Raw genomic sequence first — 21680 nt, forward strand, 5'->3', positions numbered from 1 at the left:
AAGCTACTATTGCTCCACGCCGGCTGCTGTACCGCTAGACCATCTGATCTTGGACTCTTTGTTGTTGGGGAAGGGAGACGGTTGACTGCGTTATGACAGGAAGGAAAGGGAAGGTGTGAAGTGAGTCTGAGTCTGAGTCTGGCAGGTGGTGTGTCAAGGCAGGCACGCAAAGATTCCGTTTGTACTCATGGTATTCAACCAGGCGAGAGGGGCCAGGCTTTCAGGGGGGAGGGAGGCTTTGTCTTTACCCAGTGATAATGCTATGTTGATCTTCCCCTACTTACATATCTAGGCAGGGCTGGACCAAAAGGTCAAGGTAGACAAACAAATTTCCTAGATAACATGACGTTTTTCTGTTCATGCCTATTTTGAGGGGCAGCAGACCCCCAACCTGATTCTGTCTCCTGTATGCCACCTTTGACATGCCCGGTTGAAAGTATGCAGAGACTCGCCTATAATGCAGCTACCAAACAGAACGATCATCCATCACTGTCATCTTAGGGCGCGAAAATGACTTGGTCCTCGGCTGTCCCATGCCTGAATAGGAGACAGCTTGGGGCCAACACCCAAGTAGAAGACAACAGTGGCTCCATGGTCCAGTTCGACGAGCCTCTGAAGCACAAGATCGCAGCGGCGAGTGCAACGATAGCACACCGACTAGAGCGATCCAGACGCTGGACTCGCGAAACGGTCCCCGACCCGAGGGGCTCCTTTCAATGTTTGGCTGAACGCGCCGCTGAAAAGTAGAAGAGCAAGGTCTCGACTAGGTGACGAGACACGCATTTGGACATGACCGGCTCGTCATAACATACGTAATCACTCATAGCATCACTTCAGGTCTTAAACAACAAACGACATGTACAATTCCCGAAGTATAATACATCTAACCTGTACCGGACTCCTGAATGATGCATTATCTCCCACCATGTACATCTACAAAATACGACATATCAATACGAGAAAAACCACCACACGATGCTTCGCGACCGACCCCTACTTTTATATCAAGACCACGAGCCTTATGCGGCCTTCTTCTCGGCGGGTACCTTCTTCTTCAACGAGCCGGGTGGTGTCTTAAGACCTGCAAACACAGCCGCGGCCACGACCGCTATCCCCGTAGCGCCCATGGTGTACGCGACCTCGCGACCGGCCCACCAGTAGACGCTCGTGAAGAGGATGGGTCCCAGCCCGCGACCAAGCTGGCCCCAGCCGCGGAGGATACCAAGCTTGCCACCGCGCTCGCCCTCGGCGGCCTCGAAGCTACTAAGAGCGTTCAGGCCAGTAACGACCGTCGCCGAGGTGATGGCCAGGCATGTCGCCGCGACGTACAGCCCCGAGGTGGTCGTGATGCGGCCCAGCAGGACGAAGGACACGAGACATGCCACGACGCCAACGCGCACGGAGAGCAAGGGCGGCAGGCGGCGTGTGACGCCGCCCTGCAGGATCGAGGCGACGAGGCCGACAAAGCCAAGGAGACGGCCGTTTTTGGAGGAGCCGAAGGCGAAGAGCTCGTAGGTCATGAAGGACAGCGAGGACTCCATACCGGAGAAGAAGAGCAGAAAGACGAAGTGGACGGCATTGAGGAGGAAGTGAGAGTTTGTGCGCAGCAGCGGGCTCGGAGCAGTAGTCGTCTTCGTCGTTTTGGTATCCTTCTCGCCCTTGGTCGCAACGGCGTGGCCCTTGCCCGTCAGGGCGGGGAGGGTCTCGGGGAGGCAAAAGTACAGGTAGATCGTCTCGGTCAGAATGAGGAACAGGCTGAAGCCGGCGGCGGTGGCGAAGGGGTTCTCCTTGACGGTGGTGATGGTGCTCAGCCAGGCGCCCAGGCCGGGGCCGAAGGTGAAGGCGATGGAGAAGCAGGCGCCGATGAGGGCCATTGTCGAGCCTCTGCTCTGCTCGTCCGAGATATCGGTCGCCATGGCGGTCGCGAGCTGGACGTTGCCTTCGGACAGGCCACCGACGACGCGTGAGGCCACAAAGGTGCGGAAGTCGACGGCGACGACCCACAGGAGCACGGAGAGGATGTTGCCGCACATGGAGGCCAGCAGGGCGGTGCGGCGGCCGTGACGGTCAGAGAGGCGACCGATAAGCGGGGAGGCGACCGCCTGCAGCAGGCTGAAGAGGGACCCGAGGGCGCCGCCGAGGAGGACGATGTCGTAGCGCGAGTCAATGGGTCGAGCGAAGGCAGCCTTGTAGCGGTTCAGGCCCGAGAGAACGGATTGCAGGAGGGTCGCAGGGGCGTTGGCGTTGGCGATAGCGGGGCCGACTTCACGATCGCGGTAGAACTCGAGGAGCTTCGGAAAGAGAGGGAGGATGAAGGTGAAGGATATCTGGTGAGGGTGCAAGTGTCAATATTATGACCGCGAGGCCCGAAGCGGGAGGGTATCGGAGGGAATTGAATTACCAAGTCGAGAAGGAGAGAGATAGTGACGACTCTGAGAACGCGTTTGCGCGTGGAGGGGTCGACTGCGGCCGAGGGCGACGAGGCCGTCGCTGCTGTCACTGCTGCCATGGTTGCGGGCCTGCACTGGGGTATCGGATATGTTTGACAAGAGAAGAAAGTTCTGTTTCGTGAGGAAAGTCGAGGTCGGGATCCCGGAGTGAGGAAGCGCAGATAGGTTTCAATGTGTACAAGAAGAGGCTGTGAGAATGAGCGTGGGAAAGGGAAAGGGAAAGAGACGTGGAGAATAAGAATAGGGGAGGTCTACAAAGCGAAAGACCACGACAGCATCGAAAAAAGAGACGATGTAAGCGGTAACCCAAAGAGGGGGAGAAAAGGGCTTAAACAAGAAGAGGTGAAGTGCCTTGACAAGTGACGAAAAGAGACAAAAGACGAAAGAAAGTAAGGTAAGACACTGGCGGGGGAGAACAAAACGAAAACGAGCAACGTGGAACTGTCCAAGCTCATCCCCGTCATCGCCGTCGCCTCTTGCAGAAACATGCTCTCTCCTGCTGCTGCCGCCGCCCCCTTGTCCCCTGAATCGTAATCCAGTCGGTCCAGTCCGATGTTTCAGGGTCAGGGGCTTTGCGCCGAGGATGGGGGGGGGGAGGGGGGCAGCCCCACTGCACCGCGCGCAAGCCCGCTGTTGGTGTCACTGGAAGCCAATTTAGGCGACTACTGAACTACTGGGAAAGAGAGGTGACACTAGCATCGGACGGCACCCAACGCCTCCAGAGCGCCTCAAATACCTGTACGCGGGACTGGGCCTCTGGGGCCCGGGGGGGGGGGGGGGGGGGGGCCTGTTACCTTGCCCCCCCTCCCCGGCGAGTTGTCAGCAGCTGCCTTTCGGCTGCTTTTTCATTGGACGAGACACTTTCAGTAAGCCGAGCCGTGCTTCAATATTCCATGGTAAGTCCCGAACTTTGCGTCTACCTTTACCCCCCTTCTTGCTATTGCAGGCATGACCTCAAGACTTGATGGAATCTGACTACGTGCGTTGGTTGCTTTTGTAATTATATTATAAGCCTGTATGTTGTTGTGTGTTGCTGTGTAATGCGAGATGTTGACTCGAAAACAGCCAAGGCCGGGTTCTACGATTCAACAAACGCAATCACCTGGCGCCTTGTCCTTCTTTCTAGGCATGTAATAAAACATGCGCTTTTAGACACACTAGGCTTTCATCACTGTGTTTTATGGCAGAACGATTGTGCGGGCAGGAGGATGAATCGCATGAGTCTGCTATACACCACTCTCTCGCATTGTCATCTCAATAACTCTTTACCAAGACCAGGCTTCAATCCGTCTGCTGAAGTTTATGATCCACAGTGCACAAACAGACATCTGGACAGCTGCGAGGGTTATGTCCGGCATCAGGTTGTTCCTGCCCCATGTGGTTTCGCGACGTTACTGAATCGACTCCGATATCCGTCTATCGACACTGTAACCTGGTCGGGTTCGGCCCCCTCTAGGCAAACAGCCCCAGAGTGCTCATACAATGAAAGAAGACTTCATATCCTGATCCCCAACTGCACTACTCCAAAGAGCACTGTCTCTCAGCGTCTTCTGAAGCCCCGCAATATTCTCTTCCTTGGTACCGTTATTGTCGATCTGGAAGTTTGTAAGTCTCACTTTCAAGGGTTGCAACCCACAAGCACAGAGGGCAAGCAGTAGGACTTACGTCAACTAGTAGACCTGCTTGCCGGTAGTATCGTTCCACAGGCAGTCCCTCCTCTAGGGATTCAGCAAATCGCCTCGTGAACTTCTCTGCACTGTCGTTGCGACCGCGACCTCGCGCGAGATACCTCGCCTCTGCATTCTCTCTCGTCACGTTGAGCAATAGGACGACATCGGGCTTCGGATCGCCCTCCTACTAGAGTGAACCGGCTGGAGTCTACAGGTTCCCATACCCCGCATCAACATACCAAAGGAAGCTTTTCCTGGAAGGGCCACTTTGCCCACGAGTTGAGCTGCTCCTCACAGCTTGGAAAGCCGTCGATCAATATTCCCTTCAGGTTGTCCTGTGGCATTGCATTCTCGATCGCAAGGCCCAGGAGGGGGTTCAGTTCTGCAGACGTGAGAAACCCTTGGTGGTCGAGCTTCTCCTGGATCCGAGCCGCAAGAGGCGTTTCACGGTTTGCTTGCATCCACGTGCGCAGGTTGTCTCCTATCAAGATAGTGAGCAGGCTTCTATTTTCCCGGAACATAAGGACGAACCGAGGACGAAGAGCACGGCAAAATTTTTGCCTTTTGGGAGAAGAGTGGGTGTTCATAGCAACTACTCCTGTGCCCGGTCTGATGTTGGCACGACTATTATGTCCGGTTAACACAGTCCGCAGGGAACGCTGTGAGGAAGAGTGTCTATTGTGATGTTTGCACGCAGTGTAGGGTGATTATATAAACTCGATACCCCTCTCCTGCCTGCCACTTGGTGGTACTTGTAATTTTGATTGACTTGTGCCCCCAGCATTAAGGGTCAGCTGACTTATCGACAATGGTGCAGATGTCGTTCTTTTAGGTTTGCCCCTCGATAACGATTTTACAGGAACATATAAATGAACCTAGCTCAAACGATTCGCAACCAACAGACAGCATTGAATCACTAGTCTAGCTCCCTCCCGTGAGAGGCTGCCTAACCAGGATGGGAATCCTAACTTCCTTCGTCCAGATGGCCCTGGCGCTAGTCTCAACCATCCCGTATTTTATATGGATCATAGCGGTTCTGGGGGTCGCCGCAGCTTTTCTCTTCCGCCGCGGCGCCGAAACACACCATATCCGCTCCCCGGAAGCGGGGACTACCGAGAAGTCAAGGTCGCAGGTGCCCGACGACCCAGACACGCCCGTCTCCGTGAACTACCTCCTGTTCCGCGAATGCAACTACGCCTGCGGGTTCTGCTTCCACACCAACACCTCGGGCTACATCCTCCTCTTGGACGACGCCAAGCGCGGCCTGCGCCTCCTCAAGGAGGCCGGTATGCGCAAGCTAAACATCGCCGGCGGAGAGCCGTTCCTGCACCCCAAGTTCCTAGGCGAGCTGCTAGGGTATTGCAAAGAAGTCCTGGGCCTGGAGAGTGTCAGCATCGTCAGCAACGGGAGCAAGATCCAGGAGAAGTTCCTCCGCGAGCACGGCCGGCACCTGGACATCCTGGCCATCTCGTGCGACTCATTTGCCCGAGAGACGAACCGGGCGATCGGGCGCGGGGAGAACGGCCAGGCTGACGGGGACCACGTGGCGCAGGTGTTTCGCATCGCCGGGTGATGCAGGAAATACGGCATCATGTTTAAGCTCAACACCGTCGTCAACATTCACAACTGGGACGAGGACATGACGGAGCAGATTGCGGAGCTGGCCCCGTTCCGCTGGAAGGTTTCCAGTGCTTGATCGTTGAGGGAGAGAATGATGACGAGACCCGCGTGCGGGACGCTAGGAAGTTCCTTATCTCCGAGGAGCAGTGGAAGACGTTCTGCGACAGGCATAAACATCTGCCGTGCTATGTGCCAGAAGACAACCAGACCATGGCCGGCAGCTATCTACTCTTGGACGAGCGTTTGCGCTTCCTCGACAAGGGTGACGGGCCGATGAAGAAGAGCGATTCCCTGCTCGATGTTGGGGTGAAAAAGGCTATGCAGCAAGTTGCGTGGGACAAGGGAGCCTTTGACAAGAGAGGAGGGGTTTATGAGTGGCGGAAACCACAGACTGTTGGCGACAACGGGGGCTGTAGTGGTGGTAATAAGAAGGAGCTGGAGTGGTAGGCCACAGGTGTTACAACTATTGCTCAAGAAGGGTCGAAGCGAGCCGAAACCGTTCCATGGAGGCAGGGGGGGCATCAAGCCCGAGAGAGGGAGAGGACACCACCGCGGAGCCGGACAAGTTGCGACATTCGTATTGCATACCCTTCGGGTGCAAGATAAAGGTGCCTGTACGGGCTGGGGGTAGCGCGAATGGAGACCTCTTTCCAAATATAATCAACGCTGGGGAAATCTTAGCGAACTTCAATGGGAAAGGTCGGCGTTTGACGAAAGTCGTCACTTGGTGGCTAGATTGAGACGCATCTAGTAGTTGAATTGAGCTGAAAGACGTCGACCACAAAACAGCATGCTTGATCGTGCTAAGCCGCCGGGACACATCAATTTAAAAGTGCTAGCGTAAATAGGGTGACGACCACGGTGTAAGAAGTAACTAGGTACTATTTTTGCACTTTTGACAGCACGAACCAACTCACGACTTGATGGCATTCGACTGATTCGCTGCTTTCCATCCCATCTCACATACATCGAGCGGCGGCTGTGTATGCATGGATACCCTCCCTCAGTCTGATGTTCCAATCATCTCGTCGTCCGGTCCCTGGAAATGATGGATTGCCAGCCAAGCCTTTGTCTTTCCCCAATTGGCGCCAAGGGCTCAGACTATCGCAACTCTAAAAGCCTACTATGGACCTTGGACAAAGACGGCACGGCCCAACTCGGCCTGGCCTGCCACCAATATAACACACCTCTCGTATGGGATTGGATACCCGCTTCTAAACCGCAGCGCTGTCGAGTGAGTCAAAAACGATGCGGATCCCTTCGGAGCTCTGGATGTCGTTAGCCACACGAGAGTTGATCCACAAAACACAGGCCGTCTTCTGGAACAGAACATACCTCGTACGGGATGGGAATGAAATAGTCCGCCGCCATCTCACAGTCTCTGACCGTCGTGTCGAAAATCCGGAGAACTCCAACATCACCAGGCCGCCCGTCGCCCTTGACGCTGCCGCCCACGACACCGCCACCACCCCATCGCCGGAACAGTTTCGCGAGCATTAGATATAATTCGGCCTGCGCAAGCGCCATGCCGAGACAGACGCGCGTACCGCCGCAGAACACCGTCAGGTACTTCTCGAGCCGCTCGCCGTCTTCGACCCAGCGCTCCGGGTGGAACCCGAACGGGTCGTAGTAGATTTTCGGGTCCGTCTGCGTCTTGTACGTGCTCATGCCGATGACCGTCCCCGGCGGGAGTTGCAGCGTGCGGCCGCGCTCTTTGTCGTGGTAAGACAGCGTCTCGTCCGGGCATATACGCGCCAGCCGGGAACTCGTACCGAACCCGAGCCTCAGCGCCTCCTTCACGACGCCCCGGAGGTACGGCAGGTTCTCCAGCTCCGCCAGCGGCACGACGGCATCACGGTCCGGGATCGCGGCGAAGAGCTCGTCCCGGAGCCTGCGCAGCGTCGACGGCCGGTTCAGGAGGTGGAACACGGCGAGCGACAGCGTCCACGACGTCGTGAGCGTGCCGCCCTGCACCAGGATCTGCCCGTCCTGCCCGAGCCGCGACACCGTCTTCTCCCGTGGCGGCAGGAGTCTGGACGACAACATCTCGTGAAATATGGTCGGGTGGCTGACGTCAAGCTGCCACTTGTCCGTATTCTCCGTCCTTTTGATCTCGGCGATCTGATCCTTGATGTCATTCTTCATCTTGAGGAACCCGCCCCACCCTGTATCGTGAGCCTAGTGACACGAGCAATTATTCGGGAAATAAATATCTTACCAGGAACGAAACGCCCCGAAAAGGACTCGGGCAGTGCGTTGACCAGCGTGAGGGCCCAGTTCATATGCTTGATCATCGGGCCCAGGTGGGTGCCCATGAGCAGGTTGTCAGTGACCTCTTTGCCGAAGTTCCGGTCCTCGACTTTGAGTCTTGTTAGCTCGCCAGCCAGAGCGTACTGCCCGGTCCCGACTTACTGAGATGGTCGCTCCGAGCAAAGCTGTACTGGTTGATGACATCTGGTAACGTCAGTTGGCAGATTCAAGAGACTCTTCTCGGTCTCTTACCGTTGGTGAAAGCTGAGAACGGATACATCACATCCAGGGGCTCCTTGGCCCGCTGGCCGTGATCAAGCAGACGTCCCAGCAGCGCGTCCACTCGCTCCTCTATGACGGGCTGTAGCTTCCGTACCGACTGCGTTGAAAAGAACGGGTTCAAGGCTGAACGTCGCAGCCTGTGATGCTCATGGTTGATGGTAGCTAGTGCGCTTTCTTTTGTCGCGTTCAGCTCAGTAGACAGACACCAGACCCATGATGGCTTACCAGGAGACCCAAACTGTCAACTCGATTAGCCAGTGTCATGTTTGTGCGAGAGTTCAGAACGGACCTGCTGGGTGTAAAATGCCCACTTCTCCCGAGGCCGGCCAGGCCCGGTGTACAGCTCAGGAAAGAACTCTGGGTCGCCGACGTGGACCTCCCACGGGCTGATGCGCACGACGGGTCCATATTCCCGATGCATCTCGATAATCTTGAACGTGTACTGCCCTCGCAGGACGATGTCATAGTAGAACTCGTAGTATTGCGTCAGAGCCGCTAGCCTGGGGCCCGGAATGTGCGAGATGGGGCTGAAGTAGAGTCGCCGGACTCCGAGCTGGGCAGCATAAAGCAGCCAGAGACCGAAAAGCAGCCCTGCAAGCTGAGGCAGGGTGAAGCTCGACATGAAATCATGCATTGCCACGTTGGAATGGTTTACTTCCGCTGGAAGGAGATGGTGAAAACTGACGCAGGCGATAGAGCAGCCGCCCGCTTTTTCAACAGACGGTTACCTCTGCCTATGAACGACGGAGTCTCGAGAGATACCAGGTCGACCTGCCGTGTCCCGTAAACACGGTTCTCCACGATACGTGCTTAATGTCAGGTGGCGCGACGGCTGGCCATCGACTAGGGCAGCCAAGCCATTTGGGATGGTCTAGCGTCCCCGAATACTGCGTTAGCACAGACGACAGAGCTAGCCTCCCCCAGAGCTTCCTCTCCTCAACTGTCGCCTGAACCGTGGACAGTCGACGACCATGTCGGTCTCTCGAGGCGAGAGTTTCGTGTGGCATCGACGATGGCACGTCGGCGGCGCTGTGGGCGTGGGGTTGCGGCCGAAGCTGCATGCCGCTATTCCCGTGTCAGCCAGAGGCCCTGCTGTTGTCAATGGGGCCAGTGTCATTGGGTTGGTGGCTTTCGTCGTGAGAGCATGCTCCATCCCCGATGACCCGTCGTCGTCTATTTACACAATGACCAGGCATTATCTTGTCGACGACTACGCCGTTTCCGTCCTCTTCTGGGCGAGCTCGAACCATGGCTACGCTCCGTTGGTAAACAACACACTTGACGTCGGCACACAGCATGATGAGAATCCGACAGTGGCCTCCAACACCAGCCTGGAGAGGTCGAGACGAATGTAGGCTAATTGCAGTGTGATGAAGAACGAATTCCGGCGCCGGCCGACACGGAGCACCCGGACAGCCTCGAACATGGCCGACGTTGGAGGAGAATGTCTCGCCGAACAGCAGCAGCAGCAGCAGCAGCAGCAGCACCGCCACAGCCACGGCCATGCAAGCATCGCCAGCGGCGGAGGGGGATGAAGTCGAAATTGACTTCTAGGCAACCAGTGGTCCGCCTGGGAAACAAGCGAAACATGCTTCCATCCATCTCAACGGGAATTCTTGACGGGGGACCCCGTTTCGCAAGGAGATGGGCCGCATGAACGGCGGGCGGTGGCCGCCGACGTAATGCAAGGACCAGTTGTCGTCCCTGTTCCTGTCCCCGCTTCTTGATGTCAAGCTGGAATCGCCATGCTGCATCTGGTCGAAAGAGGCATCAATGAGAACAAGCCCTCTGGGTTAGAGGCATGAAGTGATGGCGTTGCGCAGCAGGGCTTTTGGGGCTGCAGGGCCGATCGCGACGATCACCTCATCTTGCCCCTCGAAGCTCTGGAAGGCATGACGGCGAGTTCCTTGGATCGTCGCCGGTCGAACGATCGGCGACGTCCTACATAGGAAGAAACAAGGAGATGCGCAGTTGGCATCATAAAGAGAAGAAGTAGAAAGACGGGGGGGGGATCCATGGTTCAACGCCAAGGATGGAATTGTAGCTGCCTGGCGATAGTGGAATCTATCATCATGGTCGAGAATCACAGGATGCTGGCTAGGTAGGGAATCATTGGGAGCGGAGCTCCAAAGCACATGGCCGTCAGAAAGAAAGGGGAAAAAACAAGCTTCAAGGGGTTTCCAGGGAATTGACCTATTGTCTGGGACCCTAGGTGCCTGTCTGCCGGGATCATGCCCCCTGTGAGACAAGGCAGTTGTTGCCCAGCTCCCCACGCACAGCCCTCTGGTTCCCTCCGAAGAAGGGGCAGGGAGGGGCACACGGGGAAAGCGGTAAGGCTGATTGAGGTGCCTCTCTATTGGGCCTTGACCTCTGCCGCCAGAAGGGGTCATCCCTCCAAGATGCGCTAACAAGCACTGCCCACATCCACCCGCCATCCTCCATAGGGAGCTTGCAGGTATTGCAGCAAGCATCTTACAACAATCTTCTTCGATTCTTTCTCCTCGACACGCTGACAGCGGATCGCAGACAGGGATGAGGGGGACCAAGAGATAGGCGGTAGTGATTGGTGAGATTGCAACATGGCACTGCACTCGACTCCTCTCCCCCGCCGTTCCTCAAGATGATCATCTCTCGGACCAGGGATAGCGCACCATCCCACCTCGACACACAGCGCAAACGGACGAATGATCTGCTGCCACCAGGCAGCCTACACCCTCTGGACAATGTCCTCTGCCAAGCCGCCATCTGGAGCTCAGATGAGCGCAAATGAAGTCAAGATGCAGCCTGTGAGCGGCACAGCACCAACTAAAGAAGCCAACGGGTCTAAGCCGACCGATTGGGACTGGCTGGGCTGTCTGTGCCGTCTCTCGTCAGACCTGCATGGGGGGAAGGGGGCTAAAGAAATTTGTCGCCGACAGGCTACAGCACGATGCCGGAAAACGCCTCTTGCATGCCGGCGTTTCGTCCTTCCTGATACTTAAGGACTTGGCAGCCACCCGCCTCGTCCCCTCACCTCAGCCCTCGATAGTGTACTCGATCACTTGCCTTATACACACATCTCACCTATTCACCAAACCGATGCTGTTGTATACCTCAAAAACACCTTGAAACAACCTCAGCTTCCTAAACATCTATCTTTTTTTGGACACACACACACACACACACACACACACACACACACACACAGTAATGGACTTCATCCTCGAATCCCGGGTTCCCAAAGGCGGCGGCGGCAGGGGCGGCGGCGGCCGAAGCAGCTTTGGCAAATCCTCCAAATCAAAATCCAAGACGAGCAAGTCCAAGTCCAAGTCTAAGGGCGGTCACATCGTCGCCGGCGGTGGTGGAGGCGGCGGCGGAGGAGGTGGAGGTGGCTTCGGCGCCGTCCCCCTCTGGGCCCGAATTCTCATCATTGTCTTGATTGTCTGGTTCGTCCTGTTCCTCGTATCCTTGACATATTATCTGGTCCAGGGTGAGTTTATCCCGTTTTCCGACGTCCGCACAGCGGTACGACTGCCGAAATGACCGTGAACCCGCGACTTACAATAACACCCCAGAACTCAAGCGCAAGAAGGAAGGTCACAAGTTCCGCCTGGGCCACGTCCTCGGCCGCGCCCTCCTCATGTCGACGGGCCTCTGGATCCCCGTCTTCCTCTACAAAAAGCTCGCCGCCCACAAGAAGAACAAGTCTGTCACCAGCGGCGGCGAATCCTGCGTTCGCGGCGGAGTCTACGCCAAGATCGAAGAAGGCAGGTCCGACGAAGGCCACAACCGGGACTCCTGGTTCGCCGGCGCTGCATCGGGCAACCAAGGCAACGGCAACACCGCGGAAAGCAAATACGAGCCCATGGGCTACGCGCCCTACCGCTCGCAGACGCCTGTCCCGCCGTACGCTCCCCCCACGGCGTCCGGGCCCAGCCCGGCCCCCGCAGCGACGACGGGGGCGGCCGCGGAGTACTACTTGCCGCAGCCGCCTTCACAAGCTGCGCCCACGCAGCACCCGCCCCAATACAGCTAAAGAGGGACGCCTCTGTACGATGTTATGACATGTTAACGTTTTGGATTTTTTTTTGCTCGGTGCGATACCCCGTCATTCTGAGTTGGCGTTTCTTCTTCCTCGGCTTTATTTTTCCATGTTTCAGAAGCAATAGCCGCAATATCACGATGCAAAAAGACACTTTTTATTTTTACACTCGGCCGAGAATGGCATTCATGTGTGGAAGTCCCTCTCGCGGAGAGCATCGTTTCAAAGGATCGCCTGCTCGCTGCCCTCTGCTTTTGTGACATTTCGTCAAAGAGCGAGCGTCTGTATATAAACTGGCACTCGTCGCCATGGAGATATCCGACCAATCGGTGCTTCCTAAACGCAATATTGTAAATCCCCAAGACTGCTCCTCTCACGGTGTACACGATCGTGGATACAGAGGCCAGCCATGCCACTTTTTTCGCGTCCTCGAGTAGGCTGGTGAACGATCGGTCACCTCTTAGTCGCCGAGTCGAAGGGAGGGGGGACACGCTGCCTCCTCTCCGTTGCGCCACGGCCTACAAACTCGCTTCGGCCACGCTGGCTGCATTTAAGATCGTCAGTGGGTGATCGTCCGCTTCCTCCCGGCGCCAAAACTTACGCCAAGGTTGTTGCGTCCAGCATGTTCCCGCTCCGGTTGGATGAGTTCCGCCCATCAGTAACGTCCACCGCTGCGAAAGAAAAGTCAGCCTGTTGTTATTGCCCGCGCCATGTTTCCCTCCCTCCCCTCAAATCCCACAAGTGATGGACTTACCTCATTGACCAACAGCGACCCTACGTGCTGGTTCGTAAAAAGAGGGGGAAAGGCACCAAGCTCGGCCGTCACTTCTTCGGCGGGACCGCACCCCCACCCCGGTTCTTGCTAGAAGCCGAGGCCGATCCCGCCGCCGATCCCGCCTGTTGCATCGGCCCCGTCGTTACCGGCGGCCCGAACGCTTTCCCCGCGCTCTTCTGTCCCGCTCCGGCACCGGCTCTGTTCCCGCCGGCCCAACGCGGGTTGGACCGGACGAAACTCCCCAAGTCCGTGGTGTCGTATCCACTTCGGCCCATCCTTTCCTAGGACTCGGGCCCTTGGCTAGATGCTCGTCACGCTCCCTCCCCCTTGTTCTTCTTCTTCCGTATCTGAATCGTTTCAGTACCTATTCGTACTGCTCGTATTACACAGACGGGGCGTGTCGAGGGGGGGTGTCGTCGGTTTTCCCTCTCTTTCAAATCGTGAGTCAGACTGGTTATTACTCTCTTGTCAACGCGGTCGTGGTAACAAGAAGGCAGGCCTGTTATGACTGGAAACCGTGTCGAAAAGCTTGGTGTTTTTGACGATTTCTCTTCCGAATAACATCATCTGAGTGAGTTGAAAGACGGTCTTATGATCAGAGGGGAGAAAAACTTTCGTTCCGATGGCTGCTGGTGGAGTAAGCAAAAGTGTTGATTGTTCGCTTTCTTCCCCCCCAAATATAACGCAGGCAAACGTGTGTGTATGTCTGTGTCTAGACGGAAGTCATCCGTTCCCTGGTTCTCTGCCCTCGGCCTTATATACCAAAAGACTAGCACCCAGGCCTTGTCGCACTTCCTGTCCCCCAAAAGAGTCAAAGATTGCGAGATTGTCCCAGACTTTTGTTTGCTCACAACTGACTCAAATTTGTCTCAGGGTGCCTTTCGTGTGTCACTTCTTCCCAAAAGGCGCCCAAGGGCGTGCAAAAAGGGATGCAACGGAGGAAATGGAGGGGGGGTCAAATTTTCCCTTTCAATGGACGGGTGATTTTTTTTTCTTTTTCTTTTTCTTTCTCTTCCCCCCTTCCCGCTATGACAATCTTTTTGGCGACTGCTATGTTCGTCTCTTGTACGACCGTATCTTAAGATACTGAGACAAGTGCTATGCCATCACTGGTATTTGTTGAGCAAGGGAGCTGACAGGTCTCGATTGGAGGTCTCAAATCTTGTCATTGTTTTTCGGAAATTTGTATCAGTCCAGACAATGAGGCCTCATGGGTTCTGTTTCTTCCAAATCTTGGGGAGACTGCGGAGATGAACCCTGCCAGCCAGATGGCTGGGACCGGACTGGACTGGATGTCGTTCCGGGATGACGTTCAGCGGCTCAAGTCAGACGTCTTCGTTCCTTGGTTAATGAGGGAGGCTCTCAACGAGTCAGTAAGATGACTGGCGATGGATTGAAGGGGCAACGCCATTGTAACAATGGGCTACGCTGGCCTGGAACAGCCGCGGCTAAGTTGGTGTCTTGATCAGTCATGGAAGGGAGTCGCCAGCATATTCCTCCATGAAATATTAAAATTGCAATCAGTGACCAAGTCCCTCCACAGTCTACGCCGTAAAATCCGAGAGGCAATCTCTTTCGTATTAATCTCAATCCTAGGAACGTCGGCGTCCGGTGTCCCGCGAAGCGAGACCCTTTCCTTGGCGGCAGGCTGGATTGCCTTCCAACACCGTAGCGAAGTAAAAGTTATTCATTGAAATGGGCGAAAAGACAAGCATGCTTTGAAAACGCAAAGACCCATTGCGGAGCGTCCATGAGAAAGAAGATGTAGGAATGAAAAGAGGTCATGTATTAGGATTCGATGAAGTACACCATGAGAAGTATTACCACCGATGCTGTTTCCTTCCTACGACCGACACACCGAAGAAGACCTTTAAACTCATTTGCAATCATGCTTCATCGCGGGGCATTAGTGGCAAACAAGTCGAGCAGGCTCAACACGCGGCCTTATTCTTCGAAGGGTTGTCAAGCCATCTTGGTTCCTTTGATCCTTGACTGTTTCGCACTTGGCCTTCTCACCCCGACCGTATTGATCACTGTTGAATGGTGTTAGCCGAGATATCACGGGGAGGTGAGCTTTGAGTATACTTACCTCACTGCCAATGTCCCCACGAAGCTTGGTTACGACATCAGGTGGACTTGTCGTTCTTTGAAAGGCTGATGCTGGTGCGAGGTGTAGTCTCCTTCAACAAAGAAGGCTCGGCTTCGGCGGGCTCGGGACCACTCTTTGGCGTGGTTTTCTGCTCAGGAGATTGCTGAGAGTCCTTGTCCTGATGGTCTTGTTTCTTCGGTTCTTGGGCCTGAAATTGGCTATGCGGCGCATCGGGATCGACCTCGAGCTTGTCGTTGCGGCCTAAGATTCGTCGAAGCCTGGCACGGAACCCTCGTCTCCGTTTGGACGGTTGAACTCCAGCAACTTGTTCTGCCTTCCGTTCGGATCGATTCGCTGAGCTGCGCTTCGTCTTCCGAGTCGTGCTCCCAGGCGGATGTCCGGGAGGTCGAGACGGAAGCGACGAGACAGACGACTCATCTGCCAGTATGCCTGGAGGGAGATCGACATGCAAGTCCAGGTCTTCGTTGGACGAGAGGGGTCCTCGGGACTCGATTGATGCTCGCGAAGCGTGTGTTGCGCGCGAAGTCTGACGGGATGTCAACCTTCTACCGGCGGCTTTCAGGGATTCTTTGCTGCGGTGGAAGTCCTCGGCTAGGTCGGCCAGGTCCTGCTCGTCGTAAATAGGCCCCGGCGCTGGAATCATGGCTGTGCCGAACATGGTCTCGTCCTTTTTTTTTTTTTTTGTGTGGACTTTCTTCACGATGTTCTCGTTTCGGCGACCGACGCGGCTGCTCTCTTTGCGCCTCTTTCCTGTCGGGTCTTTCGGTTCTGTCAGTCGTGTCGTTTTTCTTCTCGCGTCTGTTTTCGTCCCCTTCTTGTGGTACTTAAGGGCGGCGGCGGCACGCCGTTCTCTGCAAGACAAGGCCGTCAATACAAAGCAGGCGTGGTCAGTAGGTATATCGCGAATATAATGGAGTAGGTGGCGCGTTTTATGGCTTTTAATCAAGGAATGCGGGATGTTAAAACGAGTAATACCACAAAGAGGTGTAAGGCTGAGGTTTTCTACGTTGGGAGAGAAACGACAGCAGTAGAAGGAAGGCCGAGCGATGGGATGTCCTTGAGTGAATGGTGCATCGCGAACGTGTTCATCAAACAGAGAGGGCAGGAGAACCAGGAGCTACTGCCGATGGCATGATGCAGGCACTCTTCTTTGGGGAAGCTCCCATTCGATACTGGAACTACCTACTAGCGTCCGGGAGACTCGGCGGAAGTAAGCATCGGCCATCTGGCAATAGGCGGCATCGACTACCAGAAAACATACCGATCGTAGACAGACAGCAGGTACACCCAGGCAGCTCGTGTAGTGTCGTTAATTCATCGTTGAGATTAAGCTTTGTATCAATATTCGCGTCGAGGTATCACCAGCCGTAAAGATAACCCTCGCATCAGAGCCAAATACCCAAAGACTCCTCCTACCAATGGGCCGTGAGACCAGAATACGTACACATTGAAGCAGCCACCAACTCCTATATCCTTTGTCAAATTCGAACTTCATAAATACGCTTCTCTGTCCCGTCTCATTCTCGTCGTTGACATTTAAGGCCAGCGGTTGGGCCCAATGATGTCGCCGGGTGCCACTTGCGTTCTGATGGCTGTGCCCTTCCAGTCCATCGTCTGGAAAACGTCGACATTGCCCCACCACTGAGGTGGCCTGGCCGACGTGAGGTACAGCGTGAAGAAGATGATCAGCGTGGCCACGATAAGTCCGCAATCGAGGGCTGCCGAAGTGATGTAGTTGTACTGCAACCACCAGCCAGTGTAACGGCGCTTGATGAAGAAATTGAAGATGGTGCCAACGAGTGCCCAGCAAAGGTAGATGTAGACACTGGCAGGAGGCAACCAGCCGGAGCCGCCGTAGAGGAGCGGCGTGTTGACATAGCGCCAGATGCTCTTGGGCCACTTGCGGGCGAGGAACCAGGTGATGACCGGAGTGATAGCGCCAACGAGCCAAAACCATTGGAGGGATGAGTACAGGGCCTGGCCCGAAAAGATGCGGGCGGGACCGATCGCACCCCAGATGATGGATGCCGTGAAGAAGACGCGACCGCCAGGGCAGGTGTAGCTGTTCGGTTGGTCGGGCTGGCAGACGTCCGGAATGTGGCCGAGAGCCCAGTTCATGACGGCGATCTGGACGACTGCCGACCAGAGCGAGGCGACAAGCTGGGACGCAAACATGGTACGCGGCGGCACCTTCATGTAGTGACCGAGCTTGAGATCCTGGGCGAAGTAGAGCGCCTGCGACATGCAAATGTAGCCGTAGTTCTTGAACATCATCATGGCAAGGGGCCGGCCGGGTACCATGTAGCCAATGATAAACTCAGTCAGGACGTTGAGGCCGAGTTGGATGTTGGTTATGGCCTGGACGATGCCAATGGGGATGAGCCAGACAACCGGAATCAGGATGCAGACGACGTAGGCCCAAGCAGGGAAGCCAGTGGGCCAGCCGGCAACAACGCCGAAGGAAATGCCGACCATGACGACGAACAGCGCTGTGTCGATGTTAGTTAGAGAAAGGTGAAAGTATTCGCGCGAGCGGCCTACCAAGATACCACCAGTCCTCGGCATCGCGGTACTTCTTCATCAAACGCATATGCACGTCATCCTCCTGGTGGCGAGCAAGCTTGAACTGGCCCCAGATCTCCGTGCCATGGTACAAAACAACGTGGACGACGACGGCGGCCACGGCGGCAAAAGACAGAGCGTAGGCGAGAGCAAACTGCGTAGGCAGGTAAAGCGGCGAGTAATCGTTGTAAGCGGTCTCGTTGAACTGCAGGTTAGCATCGAGGATGCGAGTGACGTTGTAGACGGCGCCGGTATTGTCGAACGACTCGGAGCTCTGCACAGGGAAGTAGTCGGAATACCAGGTGCCAGAGAAGTGGATACCGGAAGAAACGATGATGAAGAAGATGATGATGCCAGCAATCACGTTGGCGATGGCATGGAAAGGCGGGATCAGCGGGGAGGTGAGATAGCCCGAGATGACGGTCCAGTCGAATGAGATGGGCATGAGTCCATAGCCCGAGAGACCTCCGAAGAGCTTGTTGACGATCTCGTTCTTAGGAGCGACCCAGCAGATCCACGTAAAGTACGACAGCCCCTGAAAGATCCAACCGGGGAACCAGTACCAGATGAAGGCGCCGCTGCCGACGATAAGGAACCAGCGGTAGCGGCCAATCTTCCAGCCGTTGGTCTTCGTCGGGTCCGAGCCGGAGTGGTCGTGGAGGGTGTAGAACAGGGCGCAGTTGACCAGGTTCGAGGGCCAGATCATGGCCGAGGGCCAGACGAGGAAGCGCCGTGCCAACCCAGCCAGGCCGTACCCCGTGCACAAGGTCGTGATGCCGAAAAGCAACTGGAAGGCCCAACCAAAGTGCTGCTTGTAGAAGAGCTGCTGGGCAAGGAGAACGTCGGTCGCATACAAGACGCCACCTCCGTACGCGGCCTAGAATATCATATTAGTCGCCATCGTTGAAAAGGGTCATGGTCACCGGGCCGTCCTTGGCGCCGCGACGTCGATATCTTGGCTGCCGCGAAGGCTCCGATCTAGGCAGGCTCTGAAACCCCCACCGCGTCCGGATCTCACTTGTTCAAACTTACGTTGGACATAGCAACGATGATGACGTGCTCCTTGTAGTTAAAGCGACCGGGCTTGAGGTTAAACTTAATGCCGAAGACATTCTGTTCCTTGTCCGGCATGACTAAATCCCAACCCAGGCCGATGGGGTAGGCGATGAGCTGGACGACGTAGGTGGTGATGGTGACACTGGGGTTGCGCAGAGAGAAGAGCATGTTGACGCCGGAGCCAACGGTGCAAAGCAGCATACCGATGACCCAGGCGCGAATTGTGTTTGCGGGCAAATCGACATCGTAGTTCCGTACTACAGCGCGGACCTTTGTCGCGGCGTCGCATTCATGTCAGCGACTTGGACGGTTTCCAGTTTCCCCCCCATCCGCGTGTCCAGCACGCTTGGACGAGGAGTGCTTTGCGACATACCTCTGGATAAGGCGAGTTATCTTCCATAAGGGCCTGCTCGATTTCGAGGCCTTTCTCGGCGTTACCGGTGGCGAGAGCGGTGTCGACATCGTTGAGCTCGTCAATTGGCATGTTGGGATCGAGCTTATGCGCCTTCTCGAACCGAGCCAGAGCCTTGAGCGGCTCGATGCCCGTGGCCTCGGCATCGTCGTCGAGGGCGGGGTAGGGCGTGATCTCCTCGGGCTCGCCACGTTTGCGAAAGAAGGACGGCATGGTGAGGGCTGTCGAGGACTCTGTGTATGCCTCTCTCTCTCTCACCTTCGCTCTACTGTCGACCGAGTAGATTGAAAGGGGAGAGGTTAGAGCGCGCCGATTGCGGATGGGCTGAAGAGCGACCGACAAGATAAGCAAAAAGGACGAAAGTAGGCCCCAAGGCCACAAACGGGGGGGACAACGACTGGGGACGGCGGGCGCCAAGGGCTTTTTCAATCAAATCAACCGAAGGAGATGGCGGCGGCGAGGGTGGTGCCGGTCGGCGGCCTGCAGGCTAACAAGACAAGGTGACAAGGTAGTGCATTCGTTTCCGTGTAGAGTAAGCCAGCCAGCGCCAGGCCAGTCAAAAACAATGATAAAAAATAATAAAACCCAAATCCCACTTCCCGTAGATCACCAACGAGTGACGGGAAGGATGGCTTCTGGGCGATCTCTCCTCTCTGTTGTGGCCCCCGGGAAATCTGTAGCGGCGGGTATTTGCGTCTGCTCGAGGTGGCTCTGGGTCAGTTAAGTCGGAGGTTTGCAGAGTCCACAGAGAGACAGAGACAGGCACATCCAACGCATAAGGCGATGCTGGGCCCTCGCTATCCGTATCTACGCCCCCATATCGCAGTGTACCGTATGGGTGGGCGCTTCCCTGGGTGATTTGGGCCATGGGTAGAGGGGGCTCGAGGGGATCAGAAGAATTCGGCTCACTAGCGTGCTATCACGACACAAGCATAGAAGCGACGCGACAGCCCACGGCCCAGCGGCCGTTTGTCGACCTTCCTAAACCAGGGTAGCGACATCCGATGGGGCTGTGGTCCTGTGGAGGAGGCGAGGGCGAGGGAAGAAAGAAGAATGGGTCGTCGGGGAGAGGGGGGTGACATTGGGAGGACAATGGCGAGCTGGTCCACACCTCTAGGCTAGCAGTAGCACACCAGGGAATGACTGAGGCAGTGAAGCCGACTCCCCCCCCCCCCTCTCTCTCTCTCCCTCTTTGTCGCTGTTGGTTCAAACTCGACTTCTCGGTGGTGCACCGCCTAATGCTTGACCCTTTGTCCCCTGTCACCGATCCGGGAATTGCTTGCTGATCGCCCAAGGCCTGGATGGAAGCCGAGAACAGACGAGGGGACGGGTAGGTTGTAACCATTGCGTTGGTGAGATAGATGGACTGCAAACAGCATGACTGCTTTTCGTCCGATGTGAGCTGTCAGTTGTCGTAGCTCTGGTGGTTTTTCGCAACGGTCCGGGAGGAAAGCCCTGGAGGCTCGGAGCTGAAAGCTAGCAGAACCAATGCCAATGCCGCTATTGCGCGAGACTTGGCGAGTCACTCACTGCATTATGGGACTTTGGTCCGATTGCGTCTCATCCGCCAATCACGATACGTTCTCTTCGGCCGGGAAGAAGGCGACTCCCTGGATTGCCCCGGCTTATCTTTTGCAGGTGAATGGACTGGTGTGAATGGCTGCCGGGGCAGTCCTCGTCGAGTCTGATATTCCAATCTTATTGCCGATGGCGCTGTTTCTGTTTCTCGGATTCGATACTCTGGAGTTTGACATGTCCTGGTGCGCATGTTAGTTGATTGAGCTCTCAATCGAAAAAGGTAACCGGCTGGCATGTTTCTCGCAGATTTGTACGGGCAATACTTCCCGATACCAGCTTTGACAAAGGCCGAGAAAGGCTGTAGAGAAGCCCTTTAGTGGTTCTTGGATTCCTTCGACTATTTCCTGGCTGCTCCCACTCGGCCACAGGATAACCCAGAAAGTCCGGCGTGCGACGAGGTGCTGGCCCCCTGGGACCCTGGGTTACGATACCACCCAAGATAAAGCAAAGTCATTCGTTCCTATCAACCTAATCATCGTAGGCAACGGAGACTTCTCGCTCTCTGCCGGCGTGCCTACTGCGCGAGTGCAGCGCCAAGACGGCATCGGGACCCACCCCCCGTTACAGGAGTCAGGGCTTGGAGCTCTCCTCCGGGCTACAGTTGCTGGTCCCAAATCCGGTGCCATGCCGTCACATAACCCGCTCTGTGCTTGCTTACCTACCTAGGTGTAGCCAGACCAGATCGCCGTCTGAGCGTGGGCATCTCCTCGCAGCTTCTTCGTGTTCCAGACGGGCATAGTTCGTAATCGACACCAAGCCACAGCCCATTGCCCTCGGGACTCATCACTCAGCTGCTCTGGGCGGCAAAGTCGGCATCGCTCCGGCCGCCCGATCGGGTCCAGTCGTCCCTCTGTCCGTGTCCTTCTCCACGAACCCACAAAACAGCTTCACCAC

The 21680-nt window shown here is 55.9% G+C and overlaps 9 protein-coding genes across 9 annotated transcripts; 3 read left to right on the forward strand and 6 right to left on the reverse strand.

The window, feature by feature from the left end:
* Positions 1–844: 844 nt before the first annotated feature.
* CDEST_08054 (Putative major facilitator superfamily, MFS transporter superfamily) lies at positions 845–2831 on the reverse strand. The gene is made up of 2 exons (XM_062924213.1): positions 2402–2831; positions 845–2327 (listed from the first exon to the last, which is right to left on the reverse strand). The coding sequence occupies exons 1-2, from the start codon at positions 2507–2509 to the stop codon at positions 1020–1022; spliced, it is 1416 nt and encodes a 471-aa protein (XP_062780264.1). The 5' UTR covers positions 2510–2831; the 3' UTR covers positions 845–1019.
* Positions 2832–3925: 1094 nt separating this feature from the next.
* Positions 3926–4707, reverse strand: CDEST_08055 (Putative adenylate kinase/UMP-CMP kinase, P-loop containing nucleoside triphosphate hydrolase; the record flags this gene model as incomplete). Its single annotated transcript, XM_062924214.1, has 3 exons — positions 3926–4045; positions 4116–4304; positions 4360–4707. The coding sequence occupies 3 exons, from the start codon at positions 4705–4707 to the stop codon at positions 3926–3928; spliced, it is 657 nt and encodes a 218-aa protein (XP_062780265.1).
* Positions 4708–5046: 339 nt separating this feature from the next.
* CDEST_08056 (Putative aldolase-type TIM barrel) lies at positions 5047–5697 on the forward strand. Its single transcript, XM_062924215.1, has one exon. It carries the CDS (start codon positions 5076–5078, stop codon positions 5691–5693), a length of 618 nt encoding a protein of 205 aa, XP_062780266.1. The 5' UTR covers positions 5047–5075; the 3' UTR covers positions 5694–5697.
* A 1-nt stretch (position 5698) lies between these two features.
* CDEST_08057 (uncharacterized protein) lies at positions 5699–6192 on the forward strand. The gene is made up of 2 exons (XM_062924216.1): positions 5699–5801; positions 5843–6192. Exons 1-2 carry the CDS (start codon positions 5712–5714, stop codon positions 6185–6187), a joined length of 435 nt encoding a protein of 144 aa, XP_062780267.1. The 5' UTR covers positions 5699–5711; the 3' UTR covers positions 6188–6192.
* Position 6193: 1 nt separating this feature from the next.
* On the reverse strand, positions 6194–9863 carry CDEST_08058 (Putative cytochrome P450). The gene is made up of 6 exons (XM_062924217.1): positions 8562–9863; positions 8243–8510; positions 8153–8194; positions 7959–8099; positions 7076–7905; positions 6194–7008 (listed from the first exon to the last, which is right to left on the reverse strand). Exons 1-6 carry the CDS (start codon positions 8904–8906, stop codon positions 6955–6957), a joined length of 1680 nt encoding a protein of 559 aa, XP_062780268.1. The 5' UTR covers positions 8907–9863; the 3' UTR covers positions 6194–6954.
* A 1375-nt stretch (positions 9864–11238) lies between these two features.
* CDEST_08059 (uncharacterized protein) lies at positions 11239–12287 on the forward strand (the record flags this gene model as incomplete). The annotated part of the gene is made up of 2 exons (XM_062924218.1): positions 11239–11741; positions 11827–12287. Exons 1-2 carry the CDS (start codon positions 11462–11464, stop codon positions 12285–12287), a joined length of 741 nt encoding a protein of 246 aa, XP_062780269.1. The 5' UTR covers positions 11239–11461.
* A 623-nt stretch (positions 12288–12910) lies between these two features.
* On the reverse strand, positions 12911–13837 carry CDEST_08060 (uncharacterized protein). Its single transcript, XM_062924219.1, has 2 exons — positions 13048–13837; positions 12911–12964 (listed from the first exon to the last, which is right to left on the reverse strand). The coding sequence occupies exon 1, from the start codon at positions 13341–13343 to the stop codon at positions 13116–13118; it is 228 nt and encodes a 75-aa protein (XP_062780270.1). The 5' UTR covers positions 13344–13837; the 3' UTR covers positions 12911–12964; positions 13048–13115.
* Positions 13838–15194: 1357 nt separating this feature from the next.
* Positions 15195–15836, reverse strand: CDEST_08061 (uncharacterized protein; the record flags this gene model as incomplete). Its single annotated transcript, XM_062924220.1, has 1 exon — positions 15195–15836. One exon carries the CDS (start codon positions 15834–15836, stop codon positions 15195–15197), a length of 642 nt encoding a protein of 213 aa, XP_062780271.1.
* A 647-nt stretch (positions 15837–16483) lies between these two features.
* CDEST_08062 (Putative oligopeptide transporter, OPT superfamily) lies at positions 16484–21185 on the reverse strand. Its single transcript, XM_062924221.1, has 4 exons — positions 19170–21185; positions 18773–19066; positions 17720–18617; positions 16484–17667 (listed from the first exon to the last, which is right to left on the reverse strand). Exons 1-4 carry the CDS (start codon positions 19419–19421, stop codon positions 16715–16717), a joined length of 2397 nt encoding a protein of 798 aa, XP_062780272.1. The 5' UTR covers positions 19422–21185; the 3' UTR covers positions 16484–16714.
* Between the last annotated feature and the right edge of the window lie 495 nt (positions 21186–21680).

Source organism: Colletotrichum destructivum, chromosome 5, assembly GCF_034447905.1.
Source record: "Colletotrichum destructivum chromosome 5, complete sequence".
Taxonomy (NCBI): Eukaryota; Fungi; Ascomycota; class Sordariomycetes; order Glomerellales; family Glomerellaceae; genus Colletotrichum; species Colletotrichum destructivum.

Coding starts and splice junctions, on each gene's coding strand:
- CDEST_08058 (XM_062924217.1), bottom strand. CDS start 8,906: ATGCATGATTTCATGTCGAGCTTCACCCTGCCTCAGCTTGCAGGGCTG. Junction 8,195..8,242: donor GTTCTCAGCTTTCACCAACG/GTAAGAGACCGA, acceptor TGACGTTACCAG/ATGTCATCAACCAGTACAGC. Junction 8,100..8,152: donor TGCTCGGAGCGACCATCTCA/GTAAGTCGGGAC, acceptor CAAGACTCAAAG/TCGAGGACCGGAACTTCGGC.
- CDEST_08054 (XM_062924213.1), bottom strand. CDS start 2,509: ATGGCAGCAGTGACAGCAGCGACGGCCTCGTCGCCCTCGGCCGCAGTC. Junction 2,328..2,401: donor TCTCTCTCCTTCTCGACTTG/GTAATTCAATTC, acceptor CACCCTCACCAG/ATATCCTTCACCTTCATCCT.
- CDEST_08062 (XM_062924221.1), bottom strand. CDS start 19,421: ATGCCGTCCTTCTTTCGCAAACGTGGCGAGCCCGAGGAGATCACGCCC. Junction 18,618..18,772: donor TCATCGTTGCTATGTCCAAC/GTAAGTTTGAAC, acceptor ATGATATTCTAG/GCCGCGTACGGAGGTGGCGT. Junction 17,668..17,719: donor CGAGGACTGGTGGTATCTTG/GTAGGCCGCTCG, acceptor ACATCGACACAG/CGCTGTTCGTCGTCATGGTC.
- CDEST_08056 (XM_062924215.1), top strand. CDS start 5,076: ATGGGAATCCTAACTTCCTTCGTCCAGATGGCCCTGGCGCTAGTCTCA.
- CDEST_08060 (XM_062924219.1), bottom strand. CDS start 13,343: ATGGGCCGAAGTGGATACGACACCACGGACTTGGGGAGTTTCGTCCGG.
- CDEST_08057 (XM_062924216.1), top strand. CDS start 5,712: ATGTTTAAGCTCAACACCGTCGTCAACATTCACAACTGGGACGAGGAC. Junction 5,802..5,842: donor TGGCCCCGTTCCGCTGGAAG/GTTTCCAGTGCT, acceptor AATGATGACGAG/ACCCGCGTGCGGGACGCTAG.